At 57.1% G+C, this 24878-nt stretch overlaps 2 protein-coding genes across 2 annotated transcripts in view; one reads left to right on the top strand and one right to left on the bottom strand.

Annotated features, from left to right (window-relative positions):
• FAM83G (family with sequence similarity 83 member G) overlaps positions 1-9484 on the bottom strand; it is a 28839-nt gene extending 19355 nt beyond the window's left edge. The window contains exon 1 of the mRNA XM_018064758.1: positions 8883-9484. Coding sequence (XP_017920247.1) covers positions 8883-9389 — 507 coding nt within the window. The 5' untranslated portion in view covers positions 9390-9484. The remainder of the gene's footprint in view (positions 1-8882) is intronic.
• Positions 1-24878, top strand: part of SLC5A10 (solute carrier family 5 member 10) — a 55619-nt gene that overhangs the window by 30377 nt on the left and 364 nt on the right. The window contains exons 10-14 of the mRNA XM_018064759.1: positions 18345-18452; positions 20770-20920; positions 24105-24273; positions 24390-24605; positions 24750-24807. Of these exons, the coding sequence (XP_017920248.1) occupies positions 18345-18452; positions 20770-20920; positions 24105-24273; positions 24390-24605; positions 24750-24807 (702 nt within the window). The remainder of the gene's footprint in view (positions 1-18344; positions 18453-20769; positions 20921-24104; positions 24274-24389; positions 24606-24749; positions 24808-24878) is intronic.

Raw genomic sequence — 24878 nt, 5'->3', positions numbered from 1 at the left:
GAGATCACTGCTCACCATTTCTGCTTCCTTTTCTGCCAACCGGAGGGCAACCCATAGGAACACTTGGGGCTCGCTGCAGACTGTCCTAAGAGTGGGCTCAGTGCCTTCAAGACCTGGGATTCTACTTCCAGCCACAAGGGAATATCAGAGCCTGCAATTACCCACCTGCCTTAGCAATAAACACCAGGCAGAAAAATCTGTGAAGCCGTGGCCAACAGGCAGCACAGTAAGTGCAGGAACCCTGAGCACAAGGGAGACAAATGAGGTCAGCTGCAGGACTGCCCCAGCCACCTCCAGGTCACAGCAGAGTCCAGGGGGCTCCCAGAGTTGAGGAGATGAAGTTTGCTCAGAGCCTGGAAACCAGGATTTTCAGGACAGAGGAGAGGAGAGGGCTGCACAGAGCAAATGCCACAGAGTTGCCTCTTGAGGATTCAACTGGAGACTGAGATGCACACACATGGGAGGAAACCACCAAGACTGGAACAGCACTGCTGGAAAGAAGCGGCTGGAACTACGGCTGGTGATCACACAGGACCAGGAGTCACTTACGTTCCCCCAACAGAGTACAGGCTCTAAGGACCTGCAAGAGGGTCCCCAGAAGGATGCCACCTACATGATGGGCAAACACGCCCTGGACCCGAGGCCATGAGGTTTTTCTACAAAGGCCAGGTAGTTCTCTTTTCACCTTCATGCATTGGAGAAGGAAATGGCAGCCCAGTCCAGTGTTCTTGCCTGGAGAATCACAGGGACGGTGGAGCCTGGTGGGCTGCCGTCTATGGGGTTGCACAGAGTTGGTCACACCTGAAGCGACTTAGCAGCAGCAGCAGCAACAGCAAATGTCTCAGGCTTTGCAGGACATGTGTTTCTGACACCCCCTTCAACTCCAAAAATAGACACAGACAACTCATAAACAAATGTATACATCTCCATTCCATTATTTACAAAATCAGGCTGTAAGCCAGATTTGGTCCATTGTTAGCCAACTCCTACAGTAGACTAAATCTGCTTTGCTGCTGCTAAGTCACTTCAGTCGTGTCCGACCCTGTGCGACCCCATACCTAATAAAGCTTAACAGCAAGCCTCAAAGTGTTACATTGTTTCCAAGAACTGTATCCCAAAACAAAGCTCCAAAATATTTGAAGGAAAAAAAAAAAAACAAAAACTCCCACAACATAAAATTTTCAAGTCTAGTATCCAATCAAAAATTACCAGGCATTCAAAGAAACAGGAAAACAATGAGCCTCAAGAGGAAAAAAAAATCGATCAAAGTGAACCCAAAATGAATACAAATGTTAGAACTGGCAGACAAAGAAGTGTGAACAGTTATAACTTCATCCTATATGCTCAAAAAGTTACTTAGAGACATAGAAGATTTTTTTAAACAAATACCAAATTGAAACTCAAGAGGTGAGTTTCAGCATTTAAGATGAAAAATACAGTGGATGGGACTAATAGAAAATTAGATACTATGGGAGAAAAGATTAGTGAGCCTGAATGCCTATCAGTAGAAATTATCCAAAATGACACACACAGAAAAGAAAAGAAAAAAAAAAAAAAAAAAAAAAGACAGAACAACCAAGGCCAGAGTGTCGGTGAACTTGGACCAACTCCAAAGTCTAGAGTATGTGTAACTGGAGTTTCAGCAGGTGCTGAGGCAGAGGGTGGGGGAGGGAGGATAGAAAAACATTTGAAATAAAAGGCCATAACATTTCCACATTTGATGGAAACCACTGGGCTTCCCTGGTGGCTCAGACAGTAAAGAATCTACCTGCAATATAGGGACCTGGGTTCGATCCCTGGGTCAGGAAGATCCCCCGGAGAAAGGAATGGTTACCTGCTCTAGCTGTTCTTGCCTGGAGAATTCCATGGACAGAGGAGCCTGGTGGGCTACAGTCCATGGGGTCGCAAAGAGCCAGACACCACTGATCAACCAACACTTCCACTAGACTTTTCATTTATTCCCAAGTCCAAGAAGTTCAATGAATTCCAAGCAGAGGACACATGAAGAAAACACACCACGACACATCACAGTCACATCACTTAGCATCAGTGACAAAGAGAAAACCTTAAAAGCAGCCAGAAGGGAAAAGACCATCAGGCAGTGAGGAACAAAGCAGACGTCTCAGAATCAACGCAAACCAGAGGACACGGGAGCAACTGAATGGATAAACCATTAATCTGGAATTCCCTACCCAGTGAAAACAGCTCTCAAACCAAAGATGAAATAAGGACTTTTTCAGGGACACAAGTGCTGAATTTACTCTGGTCAACCTGCACTGCGGCTGTCACCAGCCCTACACGGGTGGAGGGGCTGAGGCCTGGCCCAGGGGAAGCCAAGGCTGCCCTCGCTCACTGGGGTGTGGAGCACCTGCCGCCAGCCCTGCTCCAGCAGGGTTGGGCAGACCCGGCCGCTGTGCCTCAGTTTCCCACGATGCGACATGGTGCCTCTCCCCTCCACACCCTGATGCTGAAAGGACCTGCAAGGCCTGGGGAGGAGGCCTCCTGGGAGCCCCAGCCTCCCAGGCAAATGGGGAGGAAGTCTGTATACAGGGTGACAATGCCAGCTCAAGCCAGGGCCAGCTTGCTGATGGCAAGCTGTCTCTTCCTGGTAGGGGGCAGGGTGGGGGGTGCTGTCACCGTCCCTGGGTTACACAGTTGGCTGGTGACAGAGGCCTCCTGCTCCTGGCTCCTCTCCCAGAAGGGATCCTGCGTCCATTCTAGCTGCGACTCCACCCGCCACCTCCCAGAGCCCACCCTGGGTCCTAGAACAAAGCCCTGGCAATCAGCACTGCCCAGAGAGTCACTGCCTGGGCCGCCCAGCTCTGCTACACTTCACAGTGTGTGTGGGGGCTGGGGGGTCGGGGAGGGGAGGCTATGGCGCAGCGCTTCCCTCCTCAGTCAGGGGGAGTGGACTGGAAGACCTGCGGTCCCTCCCCTCTGACAGTCATCAGCTCTGGCACCTTCCTTCTGCACAATTAAGACAGAAGCCTCATTAAGGCCAATTAAAGGAGATTCAGGCCACCCAAGCGCCAAATGGCTGCAGTGGGCCAGGGTCAGGAAGCACATGCAGGTCCCACCCAGCCCAGTGGCGTGGGCCCTGCCCTGAGTCTGATAGACATCGGCCACAGCTCAGGAATGCTGCAGAGACCAGAGGCCACAGAGCGTGGGGTCAGGTGACCAGGGCTGTGCCCGGTGGACAGGACAAGAGGACAAGCCCCTCCCTCTTCCTGCCGCCCCCAGGGGCCTCCAGCTTCCAGGTGCGGGATCCAGACTGAGGCCCACACAAGCCAAGAGTTTTCAAACTGGAAAATCTCAAGTTCATCAATCTGAAACACGTAAGAGCTCAGCTTCTCCAGGATCTAGGAGCAACAGACACGGTGGGGTCATGGAGTGTCCTAAACCCCCAGCTTAGGGGGCCTGGAAAGGACTTGCCCAGGGTCACAGAGCCAGCCCCGCAGGGCAAGGCTCCTGAGCCACTGGAGGCCCATGTCCTCTCTGCTGTGTTCCATGGACCCTGCTTGAACTCCTCCAGGATGGGGGCTGGGGGGCTCACCACTTCTCAAGCCAGACCATCCTCAGGGAGAGGCCATCAGGATGACAGGGCCGAGGGAAGAGACCTGGCATTTACTGAATCCGTGCCAGACACCGTGCTTTTCCCATGCAAATCTCACAGCCCCTTTGGGGCAGGTGCTGGCATCAGATGGCGCTGAGCAGGAAGGGACGGAGGATCAGAGAGGTGGAGTGGTTACCTTGGGCAGCATGGCCTGACAGCAGAGCTGGGCTCAAGCACGGGCCCCCCGAAACCGAAGACTGTCTTCCCATGGCCCCATGGGGCGTTTAATCTGGGGGATCACTCGGACCTCACAAAGGATGATGGTGCAGCCCACCAGCCAGGGCCTGCCAGGATAAAGGAGGTGTGGCCCCAGTAGGGGGCAGTCCAGCCCCACACTGAGCATTCTCATGCATATCACTGCCTTATTAAGACCAGTGCCTAATCCCCATCTTACAAACAAAGAACCTAAGGCCCAAGGTCATTCAGCAAGGGAGCCTCTGAGAGGCCTGGCCCTGCCCACCTCTGAGGGCGCAGGGGAAGGACCCTTGGCTGCAGGGCGAGCCTGCTGGACCCCCAAGACCAGAAGCTCAGTGCAAGCCTGCCACTCAAAGCCCTGGTGTGGTGGACTTCCCTGGTGGTTCAGTGGCTAAGATTCGGCCCTCCCAGTACAGGGTGCCTGGGCTCAATCCCTGGTCAGGGAACTGGATCCCCACATGCCACATGCCCCAACTAAGAGTTCACACGCCACAGCTAGAAAAACAAAGACCCTGGTGGAGCTTCAGCAGGCCCTGGCCCCTCTGGACCTCGGCTGTCATCACCTGTGACCTGGGAGTGATGACAGGCCCTGGCTCCCAGGGTCGTGGAGGGAGGGCAGGGTCAGCTGGTATGGGGAAACCTGCCCGGGCGCTCTGGAGCCTGGCGTGCATCCAGCCCAGTGGTGCCAGCCCTCCTTCCTGGCAGAGTTGCTCCTCACTCTCCTCAACCTCAATTAAGACACAATGCTGCTGGGTAGGAACCTTTGAAGAAGACAGGAGCCAGCACCTGGGATTATATTATCAGATGATTCCCCACCTGGGGCTCTGGACTGGGAAGTGCTCCCCAGACCCACTGCATGAGGCTGGGTGGTGCTGCCCCTGGAAGCAGCTAACTGGGCCACCCCAAGGCCTCTCACAGTGTCAGGGCTGTGAGGGTATCACCTTGTTTGGGGATAGCGAGAGTCCCTTCCTGGTCCTCAGGGGCCTTGGCTTCCCGTCACTTTGTGCTCACCAGACCTTGGGGCAGTCAGACTTCTGCTCCTGCAGGAACCCAGAGTCTAGGAGCCTCATGAAAATACTTTTACTGCCCTGAGTCAAGCTGAGGGCCCGCAGTGAGGCTCCACGGCTCTCATGAAGGGCAGGGCTCAGAAAGAACAGCCAAGACACTGCTCCTCCAGGGAAAGGGGGCTTAGAGCCCCCAGAGCTAGGTCCTAGGAAGGCTCCTCCAGTGTTGGCTGGGTGACAGGTCATTTGCCCTCTGCGAGCCCCTTGTCTGCACAGAGGGGACCACACCTATGCTGTGGAGCTGGGAGGATCCAGGCAGGCAAAGTGCCCGCTCAGCACCTGGGGTACAGCTGGCATTTAATAAATGCCTCATTAAGCTCTTTTATTCTCCTGGAGCCAAGCTGTGAGCTGGGATGGCAGCGTGGGAAGGCAGGGGCCAGAGAGAAAAGACGTGAGGTCACTCGGGCACCATGGAACCTGGTTCCAGTCCCTTCTTGCTGTGTGGCCCCAAGCAAGAAACAACATTTCTGGGTCTGGCCCCGGCCTGGCAGGCACGAGATCTGGTTTCGGGTCTTGGCTTCACCCCTTACTCTCCTTTGTGCCCCTCACCGATTCCTCACCCACACATGATCCAGCCCTGCCCTCGGGGCCCCAGATGAAGAAGTCCCGTGGTGGAGGGGCATCCCTGAATGAACAACCTGCTAGAGCATCTCCCCTTCTGCTGGCCAAGGCGGGCCCTCCACAGCCCCAGCCCGCCCCAGCCCGGCCTCACCCCTTTCGCACAGGCTGCAGCCGCCCAGGCGTGATGCTACAGGCGTGATGCTACAGGCCCGGCTTCTGGTATGCAGTTAGAACCCCATGGCAGGTTTTTCCCCAGATAAATCCCTGGCTCCCAGGGGCTGGGAGAAGGGCAGGCAGATGACCCTCCATCTCTGGGCCTGCTCAGGGCTACCTGCCAGTGGAGTCAGACCCTGGACCCACTAGTCTTTGTACCAGAGGAAGGTCAGAGCGGGAGAAATCCTTAAAAGGCCCCAGTGCCTTGCCCATTTCACAGATGGCTTGACCGGGGCTTGTGCCGGGTCACAGGTGGTGGAGGAAGAGCCGGGACCTGACCAAGTACTTGTGGCTCCTGGGCTGTGGCCCATTAGTTCCATGCTCATCTCCTGGGAAAAGGGGAGAACTCAGTGTTGGCCCTGATGGGAACAGGGCCACTCCCGGCGAGACGGGCTGAGTGTGTGCTGTGTCACTTCCCTGCCCCGGGGTCGGCCCGCTGCTGACGACAGTCTGGGCTGAGGAGGCGGTGGGCTGGGCTGTCCTGACTCAGCGCCACCAGCCCCAGCCCAGGGGCCCAGGTGGGCAGGGGGCCAGCATTTTGGCCAGGCAGCTGGACCGTGGTGTCTCCATCCCAGGTGGGGAGAGGGGGCGTTCTCCCTGCACTGGTGCTGGGGGCAAGAGGAGGATTCGGGGGTGAGGGAAAGAGAGGTGATTCATGGGGAGAGAGAAGGCGGGTCAGGCTCCTGGCGGCCAGGCGGGCGGCCCAGGCAAAGCGCCCTGTCAGCACCCGTCAGCACCTGCCAGCGTCACGGCCCCGCCCTGTGAGCCAGGAGGCGGCAGAGCAGGGAAATGGGAGGGTCCCAGGCAGCTTGGATGAGTGGCCCCTCCCTGCTCTGCCCCTCACTGTGTCCTTCCAAGGCCTGGGCAGGACAGGCAGGGGACCTGTCTAGAGTCTGAGGACAATACCAGTCTGGTCCCTTCTCCACCTCTCCACCCAAGAGCTAGCCAGGTGACCTTGCCAGGGACTAACCTGCTGAGCCTCAGTGACTACATCTGGAAAATGGAGCAGATAACACTACACAAGACTATAAAGTGTCTGGTACCCAGTAAACAGCAGCTCTGGTTATCAGGACCACCCCTCCACCTTCCACACACTATGTTGGCCGTGGGTCCTGGGGTGGACGTGGCAGGGAAGACATGGGCTGGAAAGCAGCAGCAAGGCTCCCCATCAGGTGTGAACAAACCCCCCGTCCTCTATGTCTCGGTGTCCCTGGCCAAAAGAGGAGGCCCTTGGCCTCTGAGGCCCCTCCTGTTGAGCCCAGGGCTCACTGCCATGCCGTATGAGCATGGTCAGTGAGCCCCTACCCTGGGAGGGATGAAAGCAGGGCCAACGCCCACCTGTTGGGGGCTGCAGGACAGTACCAACTGGGACCACACAGACCAGGGTGCAGGCCTGGGTGGGACTTTCTCCTGGCTCTGTCCCTTTACACAGGTGATGCTGATAAGCTTGGAGGGCTTTGTGGGGAGCAGACAAAGTTACAGGGGGCATGGGGCTGCATGGGATGGCTGGGTCTCAGCCCCGGACACAGAGACAAGAGAGGAGGGAGGAGGCCCTGGTGCTCAGCCTGGCCCCAGGCTCCCCTGTCTGGACCTGGTCATCTGTCTTTCCATCTTGGGGTGATAAGACTTTTCAGCTGTTCCTGAGCAGTCTGGGCTCTGGGATCTACCTCTTTCCTACTTCTACTGGGGAGGAGAGGCGCCGCAGCACGGCAGGTCAAGCCCCCTCTACCAGGGTCTCAATTTCTCCATTTTTAAAAAGGGGGTGGAGGCTGGGTAATGGGATCCAACAGGCACTCCTAGGGGACTGGGATCCACGACCTCAAGCCTGGCACCCACGCCAGCAGCACTCCCCTCCGCCACAGCAGGTTATTCAGTCTGAAAACTGATGGTTCCTCCACCCCACCTCTTCCTCACTCTGACACCCGACTCCATCCTCACGGCTTTCATCCCCGCCACCTCCGTTTCACAGAGCAGAAACCCAAAGCCCCAAAGCTGCCTGGGATCAGGCCGAGAGCCAGGCTCCCCAAGACAGGCTATCCGACCCTGCCAGCCCCCTCGGGAAACAGGGACTCCACCTTTCCAGAAACTTAAGCCATGGCCAGCTTGTCAGTGCCTGACCCACTTCTGGTCTCTTTGCCCAAAAGCTCCCCTGGGCCCTGTCAGCCAGGATGATTCCCCAAGGCCACTGTCTAGGTTTTGAGCGGGCCCAGAATAGTGAAGGGGTTCGACTCAGCTAGAAATACCTTGCCCTGCCGGGCCAAGGCCAGAATAGGCACTGCTGACCACTTACTACTCTCTACTGAGTCCAGAGCTGGCTTTTGAATCCTCAACCCTGCTCGTGAGGCAGGCTTTATCAGTCATCTCAGAATGTGCCTTGAAACCCATGGAAGCAAGAGAAGGCCCCGCTTATGGTCACGGCTATCCAGCAAGGGCTTGGCTGCCTGCCAGTGGAGAAATCCCTTCTCAGAAGGTATGTCAGTGTGTCAGCTGAATGGATACCCACAGCGGGACAAGGCATAGCTCGGCAGGGGTCGCTCTGAGGGAGGTCCAGACAATGCCTGAGGTCCCTTCAATCCAGGTTGACAACCCTCACTGGGACCTGCTCTGCTTCCACCCCCAGGAACACACCATCACCAGTCCCCACCTCCCACTCTGGGAAGGTTCTGCTACTGCAAAGCTTGCAAAGAGGCTCAGAGAGGGAGAGCTACTTGCTCTTAGTCACCCAGCACAGCAAGGGAAAAGGCACAGTTGAACTTGGATCTCCAGGCCAGCCTCAGGCTACTTCTCAGTCTCCATGCCTACCCCAGGCCCCAGACTGTCTCCACCATCCATAAAAGCAACACCAGAGCACTCAGGAGCACGTGTGCGCAGGAACCTCCTGCTTCTCAGAGCCATCCCAGCGGACAGTGAGGGAAGCCCTGTGATCCTTCCTGCCCCACCCAAGCAGGGAACCTTCTTCTGGGGAACCTCCTCGCCAAGTCTGAGGAAGTCAGAAACACCCCCCAACGATGCACAAAGATCCTTTGAGCCAGAGCAGCCTGCTGTCAGCGGCCAGGGGATCCAGGTGCCCGCTCTGCAGAGAAACCGAGGATGCCGGCGAAGGCAGCAGGGAGGCGGCCCAACAGGCAGCCGAAAGCCCGGGCTGGGCTGAGTGCGCGCGTGTGGGCGCCTGAGACACCGGGACAGGTCAGGCCTGCCCGGCTGCGTCTCTTGGGGACTCTGGCCGGCCGACTCACCTTCTGGGCCTGGCTGATCATCTTGCGCACCACCTCCTTAATGTGGGCCTGCCCGTCGATGGGGGGCTGCATGTAGACGCTGGCCCGGGTCACGCCCCGGTAGGCGATGGTGTCGGGCCAGCCCAGGTCCAGCTGTGGGATGGAGCGGTCCGACTTCTGGGGCCAGTATTCCAGCGAGGGCAGCGGTTCGGCCTCGGTGGGGGTGCCCTCGGCCGCGCTGGCCGCCTCACCATCCTCCGGCCCGCGCGGCTGCGCGCCGGCGCGAGGGTCCTCGGAGCCGGGGTCGTACACCTCAATGGTCTCCAGGATGCGCCGCAGCTCCAGCTCCGAGAGGAAGTCGCGGATGTTCTCGCGCTTCAGCACCTCGTAGAAGGCGTCGCGGCCGCTGGCCGCCAGCGCCTCCAGCGCCAGCCGCTGCTCCTCGCTGTAAAAGAACTCCGGCTTGGCTTCGCTGGAGCGCCAGTTGACGTGGCTGTCGTCCAGGCACTGCACCTGCGAGAAGGCCATGGCGGCCGCGCGCTCCGCAGCTCCGGGCCGTCTCCGGCTGGGCGGTGAGCGCTCTGGGGCCTCGGGCCGCCGCCGCTCCTCTGCCCCGGGACCTGCGGGAGGGGCGGGCCGGCAGGGTCGGGTCAGAGTGCAGGCGGGGCCGGGGAGGGGCGGCCGCGCCGAGGAGGGGCCGGCGGGGGGCGGGGGCGCACGCCTCTTGCCCGGGTGCCGGTACCTGCTGGGGGCGGGGTGGGAGCCCGCCTCCCGGGGGATTTTTGGAGTTGCCAAGGTCCTGGCGACTTCTGGGGGGAACTAGGGGCGGCGAGGGACTCCCCAGAAGTTCCCAAGAAGGAGGGTCCGAAGTCTGCTCTCCGACGACCTCTGGCCCTGCTCGGCGGCGCCCCGCATCCCCAGGGCTTCCGGGGTGGGAAGGGGCCCCCAAAGCTCCCAGCGCCGCGATCGGCAACCCTTGGGGTCTGCGCGCAGTAGGTTCAGGGCGGCGCGTAAGCGGGCGGGTCTCCCGGGGGCCTAGGGTCGGGGGTCGGAGGCGCGGGCCGAGGTTCGCTTACCGGGCGCGCGGGCGGCGCGGGCGCTGGCGGCGGTGACTAAGTGCGGCCCCGCCCATCCCGCTGCCGCCACCTGCGGTCACGTGCGGCCGGGGGCGGGGCCGGAAACATTCACCCCACCCCCGACAGACAGATGTCTGGCGGGTGTGCGAGTGTCTTCTCCGCCGCCACCGGCCCCAGATGGCGGAATTCTGAACCGCTCAGGGACCAAAATCCAAGCGCTTCTGGGCCATTGCGGCCCAGAGAGGGACAGTGTTCTCCTGAGGACACACAGCAAGGCGATAGCCTTGACACGCCCCCACACTGCTGGTAATCCTGGTCCAACCCAACTGTTTCCAGTTTTCCAGGTGGGACAGAAAGCATGCACAGATGCTCACCCGCTGTGGAAGGAGAGTTGGGGTGCTGGGCTGGGAGCCTCTGAGGCAGGAGCGGGGCCGCTCTGACCCAGCCTCAGGGGCCCTCCCACAGCCTGGCGTGGACAGGGCAGGCACCCAGTTCTAGGTCCCAGCCCTGGCTCCCTGCTGAGAACACCACCCCCCAACCCCCAGGAGTGGTCCTGCATGATGAACCGCGCCAAGGCCCTGGGGCGAGGAGGGCCCGAGAGGGCAGCTGTGGGCTGGGGTCAGGCCCAGCTTTCTGCCCTGCATCCCTGGGGCTTGGGACCCTGGTGACGGGGGTGCGTGGGGACCACATCTGAAAGCAGACTGCCAGGGTGGGGACAGCAAAGCCCATTAAACCTCGCCAACCACAACCCCCACCCGTCGCGTGCCACAGCCAGTCAGCCAGGCATCTGGCCCAGCCTTCCCACCCCCTCCCAGCCATGCACCGGCTGCTTGTGCTCCACTGGGCTTGGGGCGCTGAGGACACTGCTCTGTGATGCAGAGGGTTGGCTGTTGACATCTCTAGGCCTGGGCCCTAGAAAACCGGCCTCAGGACCCTCTCCACCCGCCCCCACCCCGTCTGCCTGTCAGGCCATCTGCCCTGGGCCCCTCAGCAGTGGTGCTGCCTCCCGGCCCAGTGTCTCTTTGCTCCCATCACTGGGTCCTGCCCTCTGCCCTGGCCCGGGGGCTTCACACTGTGTCTGAACATGGTGCCCCTTCAGGTGCCCCCAGCACCTCCCAGGTAGGTGCACACACACCTGCCTCCCCACCCTCACCCCACACAGTCAGACTGGGAGGGAGGTGCCCCCGGGGTGAGCACGGCTCTGGGAGCCCTGAAGCCTGGCTAATGGCCTCTGCAGCTGGGGACCCAGACAAGACTATCTCTGGGCCTTGGCATCTCCTTTTGCTCTTCCCCTGCTCGGAGGCCCTGGGCTCATGAAGGGAGTCCTGGCTCTCAGGGCTGAAGGGCCTCCAGCCCTCCAGTTACCTGCCCATAATTTTAGAATCACAGGAAGCTGTTGAAAAGCCAACAGAGAGCTTGCAGACACTCTTCACCCAGTCTCCCCCAGTGGTGCCATCTTGTATAACCACAGTGCAATAACCACAGCCAGAGAGCTGGTTCAGATTTCACCAGCTGACGTGTGCTTGTTTATGTGCATGTGTGTACAACCTCATCACACGCGTAGGTTTGTGTAACCACTGTCACAATCTAGACAGAGAACTGTCCCCCTGCAGTCAAATATCTCCACCCTAACTCGCCACCACTGGTCTATTCTCTGGTGATTCGTTCGGGTCAACGTATATCAGTAGTTCATTCCTTTCTGTTGCTGACTGGTACTCCATGGTATTCTAGTGTTTATTTCTATGGGTTTGGCATTCTTAGCCTCCACATATAAGGGATATCATATGGTATTTATCTTTCTTTGGCTTATTTCACTCAGTAAAACCCTTGAGATCCATCCACATTGTTACAAATGGCAGGATGTCTTTCCTTCTCATGACTGAATAATATTTTCTTTTCCAATATTTATTTTATTTATTTGATTGCACTGGGCCTTGGCTGCAGCACGTGGGATCTAGTTCCCTGACCAGGGATGGAACCCCCACACCCCACATTTCCACATTGGAAATGTGGAGTCTTAGCTACTGGACCAAAGTCACTGAATGATATTTTCATATATATCTATATGAGCATCACATCTTCTTTATTCATTCATCGAAAGTATTGTTCAGTTCAGTCCCTCAGTTGTATCCAACTCTTTGCGACCCCATGAAGTGCAGCACACCAGGACACCCTGTCTATCACCAACTCCCGGAGTCCACCCAAACCCATTTCCATTGAGTCGGTGATGCCATCCAACCATCTTATCCTCTGTCGTCCCCTTCTCCTCCTGCCCTCAATCTTTCCCAGCATCAGGGTCTTTTCCAATGAGTCAGCTCTTCGCATCATGTGGTCAAAGTATTGGAGTTTCAGCTTCAACATCAGTCCTTCCAATGAACACTCAGGACTGATCTCCTTTAGGATGGACTGGTTGGATCTCCTTGGAGTCCAAGGGACTCTCAAGAGTCTTCTCCAACACCACAGTTCAAAAGCATTAATTCTTCAGCGCTCAGCTTTCCTTATAGTCCAACTCTCACGTATCTTAGCTATTGTGAACAATGCTGCAATCAGCAGGAGTGCAAATGTCTCTTCAAGGTAGTGATTTCATTTCCTTAAAATATGTACCTAGTTGTGGGACTACTGAGTCATATAGTAGTTCCGTTTATAATTTTTTAAGGAATGTCCATGCTGTTTCCATAGTGGCTGTACCAATTTACATTCCCACCAACAGTGTACAAGTGTTTCCTTTTCTTCACATCCTGGCCAGCTCTTGTTATCTCTCATGTTTTTATAATAGCCCTTCTTGCAGGTGTGAGGTGATAGCTTATTGTGGTTTTGATTTGCATTCCCCTGATGATGAGTGATGTTGTACAGGTACTTTACACGTACCTGTTGGCCATTTTTTCCTTTGGGAAATGGTCTGTTTAGTTCCTCTGCCCATCTTTAAAGCAGATTTTGGGGGTTTGTTTGTGGGTTTTAGTCTTAGATACTGAGTTGCATGAATTCTTTACATATTTTGGATATTAGCTCCTTATCGAATATATAATTTGCAAATATTTTCTCCCATTCTTCAAGATACCTTTTCATTTTGTTGATTGTGTCCTTTGATGTGCAAAAGTTTTTCAGTTTGATGTAGTCCCAGTTGTTTTACTTGTTTGTTTTTGCTTTTCACTTTTTTTTGCCTTTGCTTTTGGTGTCAAATCCAAAAAGTCGTGGCCAAGACTGATGTCAAAGAGCTACCACCTATGTTTTCTTCTAGGAGTTTTATGGTACCTGGTCTTCATTCAAATCTTTAAGGCACTTTAAATTGACTTCTGCATGTGGTGTGAGACAGGAGTCCAGTTTCATTCTTTTGCATGTCACTGTCCAGTTTTCCCAACACTATTTATTGCAAAAACTATCCTTTCCCCATTGTATATCCTTGACTCCTTTGTCGTAAATCAATTTACCATGTATGTGAGAAGATCTGCCTGCAAGTCTGGAGATCTGGGTTCGATCCCCGAGTCAAGAAAATTCCCTGGAGAAGGGAATGACTACCCATTCCAGTATTCTTGCTTAGAGGATTCCATGGACAGAGGAGCCTGGTGGGCTGCAGTCCATGATGTCACAGAGTTGGACATGACTGAGTGACTAGCAGCTTCACTTTTGCTTTGCTTCTGGTCTCTCTCTTCTGTTCCATGGAGCTGTGTGTCTGTTTGGTGCCAGTACCACACTGTTTTGATTACTACAGCTTTATGATTTGGTTTGAAATCAGGGCCTGTGATGCCTCCAGCTTTGTTTTTCTTAAAAATTCCATTGGCTACTCAGGATCTTTTATTGGTTCCATCCAAATATTTTAGGATGGTTTTTAATATCTCTGTGAAAAAATATCATTGGAATTTTGATAGGGATTGAATTGAATCTATGGATCACTGTAGGTAGTATGGATAGTTTAACACTATTAATTATTCTCATCTGTGAGCATGGAATATCTTTTCATTTTTTGGTGTGTCTTCTTCAGTTTCTTTCAGTGTCTTATAGTTTTCAGTGTACAGATCTTTCATCTCCTTGGTTAAATTTATTCCTGCTACTGCTGCTGCTAAGTCGCTTCAGTTGTGTCTGAGTCTGTGCGACCCCATAGACGGCAGCCCACTAGGCTCCTCTGTCCCTGGGATTCTCCAGGCAAGAGTACTGGAGTGGGTTGCCATTGCCTTCTCTGAAATTTATTCTTAGGTCTTATTTTTTTATGCTATTGTAAATTTTTTATGTATTGTAAACAGCGTATATACAATACATAAATGAATAGCAATTTTTTTATATGTTGTAAATAACATTTAAAAAGAATAAGATTGTTTTCTGAATTTCTGTTTCTGATAGGGTATCTTATTTTTTTATGCTATTGTAAATTTTTTGTGTATTGTAAACAGCGTATTTACAATACATAAATGGATAGCAATTTTTTATATGTTGTAAATAGCATTTAAAAAGAATAAGATTGTTTTCTGAATTTCCCCTTCTGACAGTTCACTCTTAGCATACAGAAACAACTGATTCTGAGTATGGATCTTGTTTCCTGTGACTTCATTGAATTTGTTTCTGTAGCTTTTCTTTTCATCCTTTTCACTGATGATGTTTTATAAAAGCAAAAGCTTTAGTTTTATTTGTTTGTTTGTTTTTCTTCTTTTTGGTTTTGTTTGTTTGTTTGGGGTTTTTTGGTCACACTGTGCAGTTTGTGGAACTTAGTTCCCCCACCAGGGATTGAACCCAGGCCCTCAGCAGTGAGGGCTCAGAGTCTTAATCATTGGACCTCTAGGGAAATCCCCAGAGCTTTAGTTTTGATGAACTCTATTTTGTCAATTTTTCATTTTATGGATTATGCTTTTGATGTTAAGTCTAAAAACTCTTCATTTTGCCCTAAGTTCTGATGATATTCTTTTTTTTTTCATTGAAGTTTTATAGTTTGCACTTAAATCTGTAGTCTAGTTTGAGTTAATATTTGTGTGAAGTGTGAAGTTTAGGTTGAGTCATTGGCTGTGGATGTCCCCAGAAGGGCTTTACCAAGGAGGAAACAGCCCAAGAACAGTTTCCCAGAACCACACAGTACGGGAGGCTTCCCAGGTGGTTCAGTGTTAAAGAACCTACCTGCCAATGCAAGAGATGTGAGAGACATGGGTTTGATCCCTGGGTCAGGAAGATTCCCTGGAGGAGGGCATGGCAACCCACTTCAGTATTCTTGCCTAGATAATTGCGTGGAGAGAAAAGTCTGGTAGGCTACAGTCCATGGGATCACAAAGAGTTGGACACGACTGAATCGACTGAGCAGGCACACAGCATGGGTTTGGGAGAACTGGACCCAAACGCAGGTCTGTGTGCTTTTCTTTTCTCCCACTTCCTCTTGCAACATCAGTGTCTAGACTGGCTCCCAGGGATGAGCCAGGCTGGCCTGGGAGTGGGGAGCACCCTGTTTACTCCCTGGGGTGGTGTGTCAAGTGACCAGCTTAGAAGAGAGTCATTCAGTCAGTCAACAAACACAGCCACAACCTGCCACACGTGGGCTTATGCTGTGCACGCCTGGGGCCCAGGCTCCCCAAGGGGCTCCTGTGGTATCGTCTCTGGAGAGGCAGGAAGGCACCCTTGGAGGGTGATGCCTTAGAGATGAGAGGAGTCAGGAGGAGCTCCCTGGATTTCAGAAGGGTGTTCCAGGGAGAAGGAACAGCAGACACAGAGGCCTGGAGTTGTGGGTGAGATTTTGGTGGTAGTTAGGGTGGCCACGTGAGCAAGAGGCTGTAGTGCCCAGCTAGAGCCCCTGGGTGGGTCGTTCCTGTGGGGGATGGGGGCCACAGGAGGCTGTGAGCAGGAAGGAGTGTGGGCGGACTGATGGTCTTAGAAGCTCCCACAGGGCGTGGGTTACAGGGGCTAGGTGGTACAGCCCCCCTGGTCCCCAAGCCCAGTGACTGGACTTGGCACTGGCTGAAGGGAGGGAGGACATGGAGGGCAGAGAGGGAGGCACCCCTCAGGCTTCCAGCGTGGGCCCCTGCTGGGTGGAGGTACTGATGTCAAGGTGGAGCCAGTGGACACACCCTGGCAGGCCTGCAGAGTCCAGCACCAGACAAGGCCAAAGCCTCTCACCGAGGCCCCTGGCCCTGCCTTTGGCCTGGGGCTGCTCAGTCCTGAGTTGGCACAAATGGGGGCTAGTGTTTAAGTGGCGACGACACCTCTGCTGCTGTCACAAAAGAGGGGAGGTTCTTTCCTGATGCTCAGCACAAACCCTGAGGTGCCCAGAGGCAGGGCCCCATCCTGGGAGCCTGCAATGGGCTGCGACAGGCTGAATAAACCTGGGCAGAATCTCCTGACTCGGGCTTTTCAAGCCATTATGTGGCTGTGACTCTTCACCCGTCCCTCCGGGAGGGCTGAGTCCTCTAGGTGCCGGAGCCAGCCAGTCCAAGCCCAGAACCTGTTGGGAGGGGCCAGTCCTCACCTGGACCCAGAGTCCCTCCAGGGCACCCCGGGCTGTATCCTGGGTCTGACTATGTGACCTAGGCAAGTTATGCCCTTTTTGGCCCTGAGTTCTCACATCTGTACAGTGGTGGGCAAGGCAGCTGGATCAAACAGTGCCTGAACTCCCCCTGGGGCTTCATGGGCTCCTTTCTCCCTTTCCTCCTGGCCTTCTGTGCCTTTCCCCTTCCTCCAACCATTCACTTATTTACTCACTCATTCATTCACAGATGTTCACAGAGTAGCTTCTCTGGGCCCAGCCCTGGATTGGGTGATACCTGGGAGCGGAGATGATTCAAAGCCAGTGTCCGCCCTTGGGGAGCTCCCAGTCTGGTGGAGGAGATGAAATATGCAAACAAATAATTGTGATTCAACCCTGGGCTTTAGGAGGCCTTGGGAGGAAGCTGCTCTGCCTGGGAGGGGTTGGGGGGCAGTTATGGAAAGCCTCTGAGAGTAAGTCCTTTGCAGCAGGCGTGAAGCAGGAGGCAAACAAGGGTAGGGACAGAGCAGGAGCAGTGGGAGGAGGCAGCCCAGCCGCATCTGCCCAGGCACAAAGGCGTCGGGGTGCTGGGTGTGTGTGAGAAAATACAAGCAGGTCAGGGTGGCCGGCACCGGTGCTGGGAGGACAGGACCTGGGCCCAACTGTCCAGGGCCCAGCTGTCCAGGGCCTCAAATGTTGACTGTCTGAACGTGGAAAGGAATTTTTTTCCAGGAAGCTATGGGCTCCAGGGTTGGGGAGGGGGCTCCTGAGAAGGAAGTGACAAGAGCAAAGCCATGGCTTTGAAAGGATGAGGCTGCAGAGGGTGGAAGAGGGCCAGTGAGAAGACAGCAGCTGGTGGAGGGAGTCCAGTGGAGGAGGCAGGTGACGGGAGGAGCCCCCATGGGCTGGAAGCTGGTGGACTGGCAGTGGGGGCATCCTGCAGATGTCCTAGGAGCCTGGCGCTCAGGAGAGGCTGGGCTGGAGACTGGCTGAGGATCGTGGGGGCAGAGTGATGCTACTCCCACTGGCTCAAGGGAGGAGACCCAAGACCCTCCGCGGTGGGTTGGGCATCTAAGGAGGGATCTTAACCCAGGAGTGCTCTGTCCATGAGGAAGGCTCGGTGACAGAAACGTGACGCTACACGTGGAAACATTCTGACCCCAAACAGACCCCTGTGCCGAGCGGCTGCACACACGTTCCCTGTTCTCTCTGAGCGCAGCCGTTCTCTCTGCCTTCCTCTGCCCCCCTCCCTGCCCCTGCCACCACTGAAAACCCAGGGGTCAGGGCCGATGGTGCTGGGAGGGAGGCAGAGACTTCAGATTCAGTCTGGATCTGGGTCGAGGCCCTGGACGTCCACTCAGAGGGCATGCAGTGGGCGCTATCTCCGCCACGGGGAGTGTCTGCAGCGAAACCTGGGTTCCATCCTTATGGCCCAGATGGAGGAGGTGACTTTTGAGCACCCCCTGGGAAGGCCTGGGAGAGGGAGGTTGGGTCAGGAGGAGGCTGGGACGCCGTGAGAGGAGGGTGCAGAAGACCGGCCTGGAGGAGCCTGGCATCTGGAGAGTCTTGTTGGGGGGGTACTCCATTCTTGTTTGAAGAGTCCTCTGGAAGCTGCTGGAGACAGTCTGAGGGGAGGGCCTTCACCTGCTCTTCTGGGGAGAAGGGCTGGGGGCAGGAGGTAGGGGGAGGGAGATAGCAGACGGTAGCCCTGGCCCCACGTGGGGACAGGGAGCCAGCATCGTGGATATGGACAGGCTCGTGGTAATGGACAGGAAGGCAGGGAGAGAAGGTGTCCAGGGACAGAATAGTGTCTCAAGACCGGCCCCCTCCTTGTCTGTCACCCTGGCCAGGGGACTGAGGCCCAGGGCTGAGCAGCAGCTGATGGCAGGAGGTAACAGAGCAGGTCCAGCCAGGCTCCTTGCCCACCCCAGGGAGGGGGGCAGGCCGAGGACACTGAGGATCCTTCTCCTGCAGATGACGTGGGCTGTGTGGTGCCGGCTGAGTGCCTGCGGGCCTGCGGGGCCGAGATCGGCTGCTCCAACATCGCCTACCCCAAGCTGGTCATGGAGCTGATGCCCACAGGTGAGGCCCTGGCTGGGTCTGACAAGGGGCCCTGGGGGTGGTGGAGGCCACTCTGGATCCAGCGTGATGCTGTGTGACACCTGGGTGGGATGTTCCGCTCCTGGGGGAAGAGAGGAAAGGAATCAGAAAGCACGTAGGGCACCCACCATGCACCAAGCACCATGCCCAGGGGGTCGCACAGGACTGACCTGCACCTGCTTCTCAGGAACCCTGGTGCTCTAATCATCATACCCTCTTTTTCTTTTTTTAAATTTTTTGCAACCCTGCAAGGCATACGGGATCTTAATTCCTCAACTAGGGATAGAACCTGCACCCCCTGCGGTAGAAGCACTTCCAGGGAAGTTCCTTATCATCCTGGCTTTACAGATGGGGAAACTAGGACCTAAGGTGCCCTGGACGGCCAGGGAAGTCCCTTATCATCCCAGCTTTACAGATGCAGAAACTGGGACCCAAGGTGCCCTGACTAAGGTCAGGTGACAAGCGAGCTGCAAAGCTGGAGTCTGAACTCAGGGCTGGGGGATCCTCTTAGCCTGTGCCGGCCCTGCCCCCAAGAAAGGCTGCCACGCTCTCATCTTCCAGGCCTGCTGGGTGTCAGGCCCACTCACAAACGACCTCTCCTATATGTTATGAGGCAGAGTTCTTAGCTGTGTTTACAGATGTGGAAACTGAGACACAGATGAAGGTGACCCATCCCGGGCTTGTAGCTTGTGGCTAAGACACAGAGCTCAGTCTCTCTGGCCCCCAAGTCCGCTGTTGACTCTGCTGGGACCCGAGGCACCCAGCCCTGCCTTGAGCCTACAGCTTCTGTCTCCCTGAGACCCTGCAAACCAGAGAACATGGGCGTGTTTTGGCCGTTTCCACATTCCCGGCCAGTGTGATACAGGGTGTGAAAGCAGAGCACGGTGAGGGGTGTGGGACGGCTGTCCTCTGCTGGCTTCACCTCCGAATTCTCAGCGTCCCACTGTGGGAGCTCGGACCCCGCCCTGCTCCTCTCTCCCTCCCTCCCTCCCAGACCAGGCCTGGGTTCTGCCGCTTGCTGGCAGAGATATTTGGGGCAAGCCTCTTCCCTGCTCACAGCTTGGTGTCCTCATTTGCAAACTGGGGATAATGATGCCTACTCACCCGTCAGAGTGGTTGTGGGATTAAGCACAGCACAGGGAAACTAACTGGCACAGGGGTTGGCTGCCCTGCGGGCTCGCACCTTGGGGCGTTGTCTGCCTCTACTCTTCTGAGGAGCTCACCACAACCCCTAGAGATCCAGCTCCAAGGTCTTGAGCTCCCCACGTGAGAAATGGGAGGAGAATAAACCCCAGGGTAATCCACCTCCCTGACCAGGAGAAGGAGGTTGGAGAAATGTTTGGGGGGAAACCATGATTTAACTCACCTTGCTTTGGGCCCCATCTCAGCCAGTCTAGTGAGCAGAGAGGACTATGAGATTCCTGGAAGTCACACAGCAGGTCAGACGCAGAACCAGGGCCAGGCAAGCAGTGGCATCTCCAAGGCTGAGCCCTCGGATGAGGTGGCGTTTCCTGGGGTCAGGGAGGGGTGTATAGGTGTTGTGGGGGTGGAGGACAGATAGGGAATCTGCAGAGGTGGAGGAGGTGCTTAGATGCTTGAAGAAAAAGCACAGGAAACTTTGGAGACAGACTTGCGGCAAAGCCCAGAGAGGGAGCCAGTCAACCCAAAGTCACACAGCACTGAGTCCTCTATACCCTCAGCCCCTTTCGAGCCTACAACCCCAGGAGGCCTTGCACAGCAGGGCTTTGCCCACCTCGATGTGGGCCCTTCATTCATTTTCAAGGGCTTTTATCCCCCAGTTTGGCAGCCTTATCTCCTCTCCCCTGGAGCCAACAAGACAGGGGCCCTCAGCCTGCCTGGCAGCCATGCACAAGAAGTAGCAGAAACCTCAGGCCCTGGGCCCCTGCGCCCTGCACGGGGTGTAGGCTCCAGGCTGAGGGTCCCTTGTCACTCCCCCACTACACCTGGGTTTTGCCTCTGGTCTGCTGTGCCTCCCTGGGCAACTCTATTCCCCTCTCTGAGCTTCCACCTCCTCACCCATCAGATGAAGTCTGGGTGTGGAAGCACTCTGTCAGCTGCAAGCTCTGTAGAAAGAAGAGGCTGAGAACAGACACGTTGCCTGCAGCTGCAGGGGCCCACTGTCAGCCCCAGCCTCCCAAGTCAGGGTCTTCCTCCCACCACCTTCAATACCCTCACCCCCACCCTTCTGGGCCTCTGCCTGCGGGCACTTGGAGGGGCCTCATCGGCAGGGCCTGGGAGCAGCCCAGGGAGGTCACAGTGGCCTGTACCCCTCCCCCAGGTCTGCGGGGGCTGATGGTCGCTGTGATGATGGCTGCGCTCATGTCCTCGCTGACCTCCATCTTCAACAGCAGCAGCACCCTCTTCACCATGGACATCTGGAGGCGGCTGCGGCCCTGTGCGGGCGAGCGGGAGCTGCTGCTGGTGGGACGGTATGGGGGAGGGGAGGGGGGGAGGGCTTCCCCAGAACACCCTCAGCCCGGGAGGAACCCCCAGAGGTGGGCACTGAGGGATGAACAAGAGTTTGCTGGTCGGAGATAGAATGATGCCAGGAAGGAGAGGAGAGGAGAAGCCAGAACATCCTGCCCCCACCTTCCATATCCGGCCCCTGGCCATGCCCATCCTGGGTAGCTGTCTTATTCCAGTCAGGACCTCTGAGGGAGTCTGCTGGGAAAGCCCCCTTCCCCAACATCCAGAGATGTCTTCCCTGGGCCTGAGCCCCTAGTCCCCTGTTGTATCCCAGTTGTTGCAGAGATGCCGGGAGCCAGTACTTGGGAGTGGCCACACCCAGGCTGTAGCTGTCCCTCTGGCCCCACCGAGCTTCTGCCCACATCCTCTGAGCCCTGCTTGTCCCATCCTTATCCCTACATGACTCATCTAATCTTTCTAGAATCTCAAGTGCCCCTCCTCCTGGCAGCCCACCTGATACCCCCGGGCAAGGGCTGAGTCCCCTCGCCTGGAAGGCCCCTGTAGGAACTAGAGCCCAGTGGCTCCCATAGATCAGGCAGGCCTTGTAGATCCTGCTGGTGTTCTGACACCCCTCCTGTGGGTGTAGCTGTGTCTGGCCTGGCCTTCCATCCCCAAGCTCGGCTAAGTCCCCAGGAGCTCCAGGGCTGAGACTCTGTGATTGGTGAAGGGGACCTGGTGCCCTCTCAGGGATCCTGCCCCCGCCTATCTCCCTCTGAGCCATGTGACCCCCACTTTGTCCTCCCCGGGGACCCTGCTCTCTGGTGCTGGGCTTGACCCAGCAGGGCCCCCTCTGGCTGAGAGCACGTGGCACCCATCCTCAGGGTGGGGTCCCTGAGCTCCAGGCAGCTGTCCCGTGACGCAGCACAGCCGCCTGTGTTGGGACACGCCAGCTGGCAGGTGTGGGCTACCGCGTGGCCCGCGCCTCCTCCAGGGCAGGGAGCCCCTCCCTCCACTCCCAGGGTGGGCACCTGGGCCACCTTTCCCAGCCAGGTGACTCCCTGAGCCCCTCCAGCTCCAGCCTCCCGGATGCTGGGACTGGGCCTTCTCCTACCGCCCAGGGTGTGCCTCCCCACCCCCCGGCTGGACACTGCAGCCCCAGGGGCCCTTTGGTGGCTCCACTGCCCCTGCCTGCTGTTTCCTGGCCAAAGTCCTGAGCTGGTCTCCCCTCCATGCAGCCCACCCCCCACACAGCACCCTTGGCCCACCATCACGCCCATTGACTCAGGCAAGCCCACCCTGGGCCCTGTCAGCCTGCCTGTGGACGCACAGCTGTGTGATGTGGGCCTGGCTGCTCACCCTCTCTAGGCCCCAGGGCTCAGTCCTACCATCCACCCTCTTGAAGCACCAGCACGCCCCCAATACCTCCAGCCTGCTTCCTGCCTAAAACAGCACCACTCAAGCTGTGCTTGCCCCATGAGGACTCTGGGTCTCTGGAACCCCAGTCCAAGAAGAGACAGGACACAGGGCAGGGCAGCAGGAGCCCCCCGGGAGCCTGGCATTGCCTCAGGTGGGGGGCTGGAGGAGCCACCACAGGTCTCGGAATGCGATCACTTTATGACCGGCGTCCCGAGCCTCGCTCCCTGGTCCTCCCTGCACCTACCCCTGCTATTCAGTCTGCTAGTGCCGGCCCCCCGGGACCCAGAGAGGTCTCAGAGACACCTGGCCTTGTGGGGCTCCCTTCAGTGACCGCAGCTGCAGCCCAGGGACAGTGGAGAGGGCCTGCCCACCTGAGAGCAGAATGCGGTGTGCGGCAGGGGACAGGAAGACTTCCTAGAGGAGGAGGGCCTCGAGCTGGGCTTTGGAGGATGAGGAGGTTTTGCTGGGGGAGGAGCTGATTACGGCATTCCAGGCAGAAGGAACAGCCTCTGGGTTTGGGGTCCCTCTGGCAGCCTGGTAGGGGCTGAGTCAGAGGAACAAACCCCAGAGGCCGGTGAGGGCCAGGGCCACACTTTAGGCCGGCTGCAGAGGCCCAGCCTGTGAGAGATGCTGAGTCTGGTGTTGGACGCAGGGCCTGTGCAAGGAGGGTGGGGTGCAGCCTGCCCGTGCCTTTGAAGAGGGCAGCGCCCGCCGCCTGCCAGGCGGAGGGTTAATTAGCCCTAATCAAGGGGGCGGCTCCTTCCTCCACCCTCTCCCTCAGGCCGGGAAGGGGAGGACCCACCCAGATGCACACATGGCCCCTTGCTGTCCTTTCTGGGGTCCGGAGGGTCCCACCCGTCACCCACCTTGGAGGTGAGGGATATCCAGGTGACCCAGGATACAGGCAAGGGGCCCTTAGGCAGAGAAGAGCATATGGACACCTCGCCCCAGTTCTGTCCCCCAATGCCACAAGGCCCCCTCTTCCTGGAAGCCCCCCTGGATTGGTGCTTCCTCTGGGCTCCTTTGGCCTAGCCCTGAGCACACGATGACAGAACACCCCACTCCAGGCGCGGCACAGAAACCAGGCCCGGTCCTCACTGAGACCCAGCCCCAACACCCCGTCCTTCTCTTGGGTAGGCTCCTCATGAGTGCTTCATGGAGGAATGAGTGAAACACATCCCTGCTGGGGGAGGGAGGGGCGGAGGTGGCTCACACCAGCCAGAGGCAGGCAGGAGCTGAGAGGAGGTGTCCACACAGGGGGGCAAGGGGAGGGGCTCCAAACCTCTGCTGTGTGTGCAGAGGGTGAGGTGTGCTACCAGAGGTCCCGACTCCTTCAAAGGCCCGCCAGGGTTTGAGGAACCACCAGGGGGTCAGTCTGGTCTGGATGTGAGGGCAACACGTCATTCACAAGTGTGTATTGAGCACCTACTGTGTGCCGGGAGGTGCAGCAGGGAACTAAAGGATGAGGCTGCTGCCACCAGGAGTGGGGAGATGGCAGCAAACCTAGAGAGGCGGGGCCATGCCTTGAAGATGGACAGGAGACCAGGGGGAGACAGCAGGGATGACTGGGAGCACGCAGGCTGAGTCAGGGGTGGTTCCTGCAGGCAGCAGGGAGCCATGGAAGAGTCTGGAGAGGGCAAGGCCAGCCGCATCCCTGGAGGAGAGGACAGGGGCCGGGGAGGAGGCTGGAGCTCTGGTAGCAGGGGACAGATGGATAGCCAGCCTCAGTGACCCAGGGGAGGTGGGGAGGGGTGGGAGTCTTGAGGATGGCCCGCCCCCTGCCGCCTGCAGGCTGGTCATCGTGGTGCTCGTCGGCGTGAGTGTGGCTTGGATCCCCGTCCTGCAGGGCTCCAACGGCGGGCAGCTCTTCATCTACATGCAGTCGGTGACCAGCTCCCTGGCCCCACCGGTGACCGCAGTCTTCGTCCTGGGCATCTTCTGGCAGCGGGCCAATGAGCAGGTGGGATGTGGGGAGAGTGGGAGGCTTCAGGGCTCATCTCCCCTGGTGCCTGGGTGCTGAGTGGGGGAGGCCTGGCCTTCCTCCCGAGGCCCCAGCAGCCCTGCCTTCTCCTCTAGGGAGCCTTCTGGGGCCTGATGGCAGGGCTGGCAGTGGGTGCCACAAGGCTGGTGCTGGAGTTCTTGCACCCAGCCCCACCCTGCGGCCACCCTGACACGCGGCCCCCCATCCTCCATGGCGTCCACTACTTGCACTTCGCGGTGGCCCTCTTCCTGCTCAGCGGGGCTGTGGTGGTAGCTGGGAGCCTGCTGACACCACACCCCCAGGGCGTCCAGGTGAGCCTGCCCTCACCCCTGGCCTCTGACCCTCTCTGACTCAGGAATCTTCTAGGTCTTGACCTATAACCCCATCTAACCCTGGTCCCTGCCCTCTTTCCGTCACTGACCCCTGTCTGGGCTCACCCCTGCCCTTCTCTCTAGATCCAGAGCCTGACCTGGTGGACTCTGGCTCAGGACCAGCCCTCGGGAGTGAAAACAGGTGTGTATGTGTGACCCTAGGCCCCCCTCTTACTCCCACCTGTGGCAGGGCGGCAGGCAAGGGCACTGGGT

This window comes from Capra hircus, chromosome 19, assembly GCF_001704415.2.
Source record: "Capra hircus breed San Clemente chromosome 19, ASM170441v1, whole genome shotgun sequence".
Taxonomy (NCBI): domain Eukaryota; kingdom Metazoa; phylum Chordata; class Mammalia; order Artiodactyla; family Bovidae; genus Capra; species Capra hircus.
This window is presented reverse-complemented; position numbering and strand designations above follow the sequence as displayed.